Source organism: Gavialis gangeticus, unplaced genomic scaffold, assembly GCF_001723915.1.
Source record: "Gavialis gangeticus isolate Ggan-Ray unplaced genomic scaffold, GavGan_comp1, whole genome shotgun sequence".
Classification (NCBI taxonomy): Eukaryota; Metazoa; Chordata; order Crocodylia; family Gavialidae; genus Gavialis; species Gavialis gangeticus.
Window position 1 is genome coordinate 94,597,658 of NW_017729034.1, and position 8,865 is coordinate 94,606,522.

At 43.0% G+C, this 8,865-nt stretch overlaps 1 protein-coding gene across 3 annotated transcripts in view; it reads right to left on the reverse strand.

The window, feature by feature from the left end:
• Window positions 1-8,865, reverse strand: part of PDE7B (phosphodiesterase 7B) — a 373,129-nt gene that overhangs the window by 47,805 nt on the left and 316,459 nt on the right. For all 3 annotated transcript variants that reach the window (XM_019527215.1, XM_019527216.1, XM_019527214.1), the window contains 2 exons: window positions 7,663-7,758; window positions 1,435-1,535 (listed from right to left, as the gene is read on the reverse strand). In XM_019527215.1, coding sequence (XP_019382760.1) covers window positions 1,435-1,535; window positions 7,663-7,758 — 197 coding nt within the window. The remainder of the gene's footprint in view (window positions 1-1,434; window positions 1,536-7,662; window positions 7,759-8,865) is intronic.

Genomic DNA, 8,865 nt, shown 5'->3' on the forward strand with positions numbered 1-8,865 from the left:
CTATTTCCTGAAGCTGTAGGAGAATACTGTCAGGGGTTTATAAGTACGGTCTGGGAATCTCCTATGTCAGTTCAGTCCATTTACAATGAAGTCATGTGATTTTAAATTCCCCTTTTTCAATAACCTCAGAGTGATGAAAAGAAAAGAGAAAGGAGGGAACAATTAAAAACCACAATGTTAACAAAACCAGGCAAACAATTCTTGGAGCAAATACACAAACAAAATGCTACAGCACATCATTGTTTGGGTTTGCAGGTCAGCCTACAAATGATAACATTCAAGATGATTAATTGTACAGAGCCATGTGTATGCTTTTGATGTCATTGTTCAGTATACATCTACAACAACAGTCAGGCTCTCTGCTGACACATTGTCACAATTTTCTATGTTAGCATGAACAATGAACAGATTTTAAAAATTGGATTGGTTACTATAAAAATGCTGCTTAAGGATTCATATTAGAAGCAACTGCTAACTCCTACTCTCCAATATCATATGAAATGAGATCAGCTCTGACATAAACGATGAAAATGGTACTGATCTATCATACTTCTGTGCATCAGTAAACAAAGTTTACAGGAGTCAATGTTTTCCAGCTTGGCTTCTTACTCCAGTTAGTCATCTCAGAGTAGATTTGCTTTACTAACAGATCTAACTGATCTTAGAGCTGCCTAATTGTAGGTACCTAATGTTGAAAATATAGGCCATTGGTCAATTAGCCATAAAATACATAATTTTCCATAAAATACATCATATTTCATCACATTACATAAAATACATCCTGTCCTTTGGAAACCCCGTAGAAATTCATTCTTTTCAAAATTTGGAAGACCCTCCCTTGCTTCCCATCCACCCCCTCTCCCCCAGAAAAACCTTTCTATTTGTTACAGCTGTTTATTATCAATATGGCCCAATTCTGTACAAGATGCTCTGTTTTGTTGTGTGAAGGGCCCTGTGATGAGAAACAAATAAATGTACCTTGCAGAATCCAGATGGTGCTTATCCCTACATTTTGGTCTTGTGCTGCAAGGGGCAGAGACCCAAGAAACCTGCAGTCTGATCCTGCTCTCACTAATTACTCCTTCACATGGGGCAATCTATTGACTCCAGCAGATCTGACCTTCATTTATGTCAGTTCAAATGAGATCAGCATTTTTTCTCAGTTCTATGTTATTCAAAATGTCTTTCAGTGAGGCATTAAGCAATATGAATAAAGTGTCACATGTTTGTTCTCTCATCCCCTCCACAAGTGTGTATAATATTTTGTTTCAAGTACCTGATTCTACTTCAGATTCTACAAATGACTGCCAGGTTAAGCTTGAGTTTCAGTAACTTTACTATTTTTCCCACTGACAAACAAGATACATGAGCCATAATATGAGACTCTTATTTGGAAGCCATGTTAGTGTGAAGTAGCATTTAGTTTTATTTTACCTTGGGCTCCTTTAGATAGCAGTGCATAGCTTGGGTGACATCAGCTGCATGGACAGCATTGTGGTATGGGTTCTGGCTATGGTAATCTTCTTGAACCATAACTAGGAACAAAAACAAGGAAAATATTATCCTCTCACTTCTGGATACCAAGATCTTCATTGGGAATTGGACTTAAAGTAAGGTTTGGGGGGATGTTTTAAAACGATATTAAAGCTCAGCAGCTTGGTGATTCTTGTCAAATGTCTATAGTTTGCATAGCTTGGCACTCTTACTAAGATGCCTTTGGAGAAAAAAAAAATATTTGGAAGAATTTGTGATGCCCAAGGGGATTCTGGAGCTAGTTCATAAATCACCCCTTTCTTGCCTTCATGAAGGCTCTCATTCAGAAGTAAAATAAATAAGAAAAAAAAGGCAAATGTATACATACTCTAGTGTAATTATTTAGGCTGCTGTCAGTGAGTAATATGCCATTAAGGCAGTACCACCTATTTTATAGCAGCAGGGGGTGGGATCCTGACATCCTGATGTAGTTTGTTACTTGAGTGACTGACTGTGATCAAAAGTGCCTTCACATCCTTCAGGCATAGATTCAGGGATACAGCACTGGGCTAAAGCAAGTGGAGATTCGTGGTATATTTTTAGTCATCTCTGTCTTTGCATTTACAAATTCCACCCCCTCATTGTTCTGACTCCAGTGCTAAAACAGCTCATGTCAATGTAGAAGACAGTGAGCCAGCTTCAAGATTTTCCATCATCTCCTATGGGCAAGAGGAATCAGGTTTGCCCTCAAAACTTGGCTGTTTCATTGGGTAGCGTATTGGACCACCCATGCAGTCCTCTACATTATCCTAGGTTACATCTCATTGACCTTGTAAACTCAGTAGCTCCATTATAATATTGCCCAAATCATCCTTCTCCTTGAAGATAACATCCAATTCAATGGGAGTGGTGTAACAGGTAAGAGTCCAATGACCCTGATTTATTAGTACAGCATGCCTTCCTGTTAACCAGAAGGGGTCTTGGGAATGTAGTGGAAAATACAAAGAAATCTCTAGCAGGAGATTCCTCTGTCTATTAATTGTCAGAAGAGAAGAATGCCTATTGTTCCAATTGTGCTGGAGGCATCTCATATCATGCTAACAATGAATACCTGTATATAGCACAGAAAAGAAATGTACTTACTGGTAATTCCTTTTTGCCATAGGGTTGTAGTCACAATTACTGTTTCATCTCTTATATGGGTCTCTTCTTGGAAGAGAGTTATTGGTGTGTATATGGGTATATTCTATTTTAGTAAGCTTTTTCTCTTATATCAAGTATTACAAATATATTTCAAAGCAATCTCAAAGAACACAATTATCTGGAAGTGCTTAGGAAGCCTGAGTGAGATCCAACCACAAAACTCCCACTGTCATCTTTAAGGTCAGGATTCCACATATTGTGTTGAACTAAAACCCAAAACATTATTATATTTTATTACTTCATTTCTTTTCTATTTTTTCAGAGTAAGAGCTAAACCATTCCATTTCTGGTGCTTTTAGGCAGGGAAAAATTAGTGTAATCAAATAGCAATCATCATTTATTTACAGGACAAGATAAATATTATATATACATATGCAGGGTTCTATCTTTTTACTCTCCCAGTTCACAGTAGGTGCACAAAGTAACTAGATGAGATAGGTGTTTTAAGCTGCAGCACGCTAAGGTACAAAATGAGTTATAAAGAAAAAGGGACATAAAAGATAAGAAGACAATGAAAGACAAAAGAAAATAGAGGTGGCATTACTTAACTGTGAAGTAGGGCAAATAACAGGTGACCCAAGGAAAGCTGAAAAGTTTAATACATTTTTGCTTTAGTCTTATGTTATTTGTGCCCAAATGCTAACACAATTGATATTACAGAACAGTAGAAACAGAGGTCAGAATAGGAGGGAACAGATTAAAGAATACTGAGATAAAATAGATGTTTGCAAGTAAACAGGAACTGATGACATTTATGCTAGAATATATACGGAAGCAAATATTTGAATCTTTAGCAGTAGTCTACCAAAACTGAAGGATGGAATGGAGATGGGCAAATATACTATTTTTCAAAAGGGGGAAAAAAGAGGATCCCAGGAAGACACACCTAGTCAGCCTAACCTGATATCCTGAAAAAATACTTGAACAAATTCGGACACAATCACTGTGTAAGTATCCAAAGGATGCTTAGGTGATGAGAAACAATCAGCATGGTCTTGTCAAGAAATAATTATGTTAAACAATCTCATTTTTTTTTGACAGAACAACTGACCTAGTGAATAGAGGGAAAGCAAATATGTGAAATACATGAAACATCTTGACTTTAACAAAGACTTTATTCCAGATGGTATTCATGTAAGCAAACTAGGTAAATATACTTTAGATGAAAGTACTTAAAAGGTGAATACAAAGAGAGCAGTGTATTAACAGTGTGCAGTTAAATGGAGAGTTATATTAGGGGTCGGCAAAATATGGCCCATGGGCTGAATTTGGCCCACCAGGCAATTTCATCCAGCCCGCAGGTGCCCACCACCTAATTGTGCCCTATGAGGCCCACATACCCCACTCCCACCCTTGTGCGTGGAAGGGCCTGACCCAGCCAGCAGCAGCTTCCAGGTGGGGCTGCTGCTGCCACTGCTGCAACCACTGGAGGACCCACTCAGCTTCCCCAGTGTCCTGCTCACTCCGGGTACCAGGTAGGGAAGTGGCGGGGGCAAGGGGAGGTGGAGCTGCAGCTGGGTGGAAGCATGGGCTGGGGCTGATGGCAACGTGGAGCCTGGAGTCTGCACCCGGGAGGGGGGGTGGGAGCAGAGCTCAGGTGGTCAGGGTGTGGGTGTGAGGGAGGGTGGAGGGGTTTGGGGACTCCCCATGCACTCCCTCACATTGTGCACAGCCCCTGCTGCTGGTGGCAGCAGCAGCAAGTGGCGGAAGCTCAGAGCACTCATGGCCTGTGCAGGCAGTGCTGCCCGGTGGCATGTGGCTCCAGCCAGCACTGCATGTGGTGGTGAGGAGTGCAGCCAGGCCAGCCCTCTTCTATTGTGTGGGGCTCCATGTGGCACACATGGAGCTCCTGGCACTCTCATGCCACCGAGGGAAGCCCCATGCAATGGAGCTGACTGCCTTCCCTGCCCCTTGCTGTCCAAGCCCTAGGACTCTGCCAGGAAGGAGGAGGCAGTGGCAGGGTTCCTCTCCACTTCCAGTGGAGTCCTTGGACCTGCATGTCAGGGAGTGGTGAAGCCAGCCATCTCCATTGCATGGGCTTCCCCTGGTGATGCACAAGTGCCAGGAGCTGCATATGTGCCATGCAGCGCCCTGCGCAATAGAGATGGGCTGGCCAGGCTGTACTCCTTGCCAGCATTATATTAAGGAAGTCTTAGAAAGTAGCACTGTATATATATATCCCTGACTTCTGCTTGTCTTCAGACTAACATTGCTAATTGTATCTCCCTGGTCCTAGAAAGGTCAGTCTTGGGTATGGTAGAGGTCAAAATTTTCAGTAATGGCTCTGATGATGACAAAGAAAGCACATTTATAAAATTTGTGGATGACATCAAGCTGGGAGATACTGCAAGGACTTTGATAGACAAGACCTGAATTAAAACTGACCTTGGAAATAGGAGAACTGACCTGAAATCAGCAGGATGAAATTCAGTAAGCAGAAGTGCAAAGTACAATATTTAAGAAAGACAAATACAAAATGGGGAATAAGAAGGTAGCAGTAGTGCAAATGAGGATCTGGGGATTATAGGAGAACATAAACTGCATATGAACCTACGTGTGGTGCCGTTTCAAAAATGACAAATACCATTCTGGGTTGTTATGATACAGGACGTGACTATTTTAATTTACTCAGCATGAGTCAGGTCTTAGCCAGAGTTCATGTGGTCAGTTCTGGGCACTAAGAAAGAGGTAGATTGTGGCAGGACACCTTCAGTGCTTGCCACTTTAAGAAGCTTAAGCAGGCTGTGGAGCAGCCTGTAGATGCAGTGTGGCCTAACGGGGTTGTCACATGACTGCAAGAGGGCTCCTGGATTAGAGGATGGGGCTGGGCAGCCTCAGTATAAATACAGGCCCTAAGAGTTGAGCTGGCAGTTGCTGTAGGGATGCCACTGGAGTAACACTGCCCAGCTGGAGATCTGCTGCTCCAAGAACATCTGGAGGTTCAGGGTAGGACCTGTGGGGATGGAGGAGGTTCCTTGTCTTGGGAAATCCCCTGCTGGGGAGGATGGTGTGGGTTGCCTGTGGCAGGGTGGTCCCCAGGAAATGCCACCCCAGTGAAAGGTGAGTATGGGGTGCCGTATAGCCTCTGCCCCCACAACCTGGTGGGTTACTCCATAGAGGAGACAGGCGAGGAGTCCAGGCATGTCACCAGAGGCCTGAGGCCCAAGGAGCGTAACGCCTAGTAGTGCTGGTGAGGGTGCAGTGTAGTGGCCCTAGTGAGGGGGCATGTCAGAATGAGTAGGCTGCACAGAATAGGGTCTGCACAGGTGGGCCTGAAGGACTGTGGATAAACTGGCCATAGTGATTGAGCGAGCAGTTTGGAGAGGCCTGAAAAAGTGGACCTGTATGGAAGAGTGAGGGTGAGTAGCTCAAAACCCCACTGGGAGTAACCATGCTGGGGCCAGGACCAGACCAGCTGGCCTAGAGGCAAAGCCAGAGCCTGTGTGGCCAAAGGTCCCAGAGGGAGCCACTGCTGAGAGGGAAAAGGGCTTAGGGAGTTTTGGAGTCCAGAATGAGGGCAGAGATTAGACTGCCTGAGTAGGAAGGATCCAGGTGGGGTCCAAATGTCAGGAGTGCATAGAGTGGGACCAGAGCCATTTAGTGATGCCATCTGTGTAGCATGGGACATGGTGTAGGGGCAGTGCAGAACCATGTATTATGCCCTTGGCATCAGGCAGGAAATGGGCAGCCTCCCACCTTATAAACAACTACTTATTAAGTTACAATAAAGGTATGGTAGCTGAGTTAGGCAGATGGACTGCCCTAGACAGGCGGGCTCGCCAACGATTGGACCACCCCCAGGACAACCCCTGTCACATAGATAATTTGGAGAAAGTCTAGAAGAGGGCAACGTAAGTGATAAGGAGGCTTAAAACACATGACCTGTGATGAGAAAATGAAAGAACTGTTGCATGTGGCACATGGTCTGAACCTGGTGCCACAGCTGTTCCACAGGGGGTCAGTCCTGGTCCAGCCTGCAGACCAGCTCAAGGATGCTCATTCAGCCTATGGGGCCTGATGAGATTGACATCCCTACTCTAGGGCCCTGATCCTATTCCACCTATAAGTACCTAAGTGGACTGATCCTATTTCCTGAAGAACAATCAACACAAAAGGTGGCTTAACACAAAAGGTGGATAGACCCTCCTCCTGCTCACTGCTTTTTCTATGTTAATTCTTAAGACTGAGATGACGGTGTTATACAAAAGTAGGCACATTAATGGTTTTTCAAAGACTTGAGCAAGGTAGAATAGGATCACAACGAGGGGCCTAAGTGCACTTAGGTTTATAACAGAATTGGATCGGGACCTTGGCATCTGGTGCTGGGTTTTCATTTTCCAGCAGTGGCAGCTGTGGTTTCTCACTGGAGGGACACCACCGTTGGAACTCTCTCTCAACAGTCTGACAAACTGGAATTCAGCTGCATTTAGGCCACTCTGCAAGAACTCATCTGATTTTGGCTGATTTCTTCTGTTTGATTTTCTGACAACACCGAGGCTTATATTTCTGTTGGCTGTGGTGGCAGCAGCAATGGCTTTCATCAGTGCTATCCCATGTGAACAGCTTGATATAATTTGTTAAATCTTGTACATAAGGTCTTAGTTGCCATTGGCCAAGTGCTCTTTAAATCATTAAAATAATGACACGGTTCCACAATTGCATTTGCTCTTGGGTAGATACTACATCGTGTATCCAGCTGTGTCTGTATGCATTGCAACAGGACTGGTTTTCTTTAAAGAAGCACTGCAGCTTTATCTGAGCTGATGAAACTTTTATCAGCTGTGAAGCCAATCCAAAGTCTTTCTGTTGCCTTCCATGGGCATTGGACTGAGTCCTTGTTGCTCGTAAACTCTGTGCACGTATTTCAAGAAAATGTTCATTTGCCCATATGTGTAAGAACATTATGAAGACCAAATCAGTTATGTCCTTGTTACCCTATCTATGCTGTTAAGTGCTTTTGAAGAGAATGATGAAGAAGGCACTTACCTAAAAACCTGTGTAATGTCACCATGTCTAACTGGAAATGATGAATAAGCCCATGCACATTGAAGAGATGGCAGAGCAATCTTACAAGACTGTTTCCTGAAAAATATATAGGAAGGATACTTTTATGAAGACATTAACTTCTCTAACATCTGACAAATAAGACATACCATCAACTGACCACAACTTAGATTTTGGCTGTTTTCTAATTGTGTGAACAGATTCACAATGGGGAACTTATCCTGGTTAACTGAGGCACATAAATAACTTTATTCCAGAGAGTTACGTTACTCACACACAACTCCAGGATCCTATCCTAACTTGAGCTGGAGCTTTAGTTTGACAAGCTTTAGTTAGAGCACCCCTGCCACCATTTTTAAGTGCAGAAATGCTGATACAAAAGATGCTGGAGTCTAGTGGAGCACAGTAATTACCACGTTCCAGCAGACTTGATTAATCAAGACTGCTCTGCCACGCTGTAATTACAGCCCATGGGAGCAGCCTTGCTGTTCGTGTATAGGCGCCCACCGATCTCACTAAGAGGCCAGCACAGGGAGCCGTGGCAAAACTGAGTTCTAACTGATATTACACTGATGAACAATGTGGTTATTTAGAATGTGTAGGAAAATTAATGGCAGCTGTAAGGCTACAATAATCATTTGAAATATTTATAGAAAGGAAAGAAAATGTAAATAATGAAAAAGAATGGGATATAAGGAAAGAGTTAATGGATTTTTTAGTGCCTGTGGTTCATGAGTGAAGGAGCTTATGCAGAGGAAACAGACATGTCTTTAACTCTTTGATAATACAGCAATGATATAGAGAGACAATGCCTTCTCCTACTGTATTGCCTAAATTCACATGTGGAGGCATACATAACCAAATGCAGACATTCAGACACGGATATATTTTACTTGGCTTTCATAGTTATGGCTCTCATTGAATAAAAAAAGAATCAACATCCTTTTCAGATGATTAATATAAGTAAGGGACAGTGAGACAAAAAACATCTCACATAAATGCAGCATCACTTCACATGAAGCCTGTCCCTAAAGCTAATGTATCTGGTGGCATAAGGCCAGTGTATACTAAAATGAGATGAAATGAACAATAACTTGTTAAAGTCCTTGCGGATTTTTTGTGGTAAAAGGTGCCATTTGAAAGCAAGTCATTATGGCTGCTTGCAGATGTCCCCCCCCCCCCAAA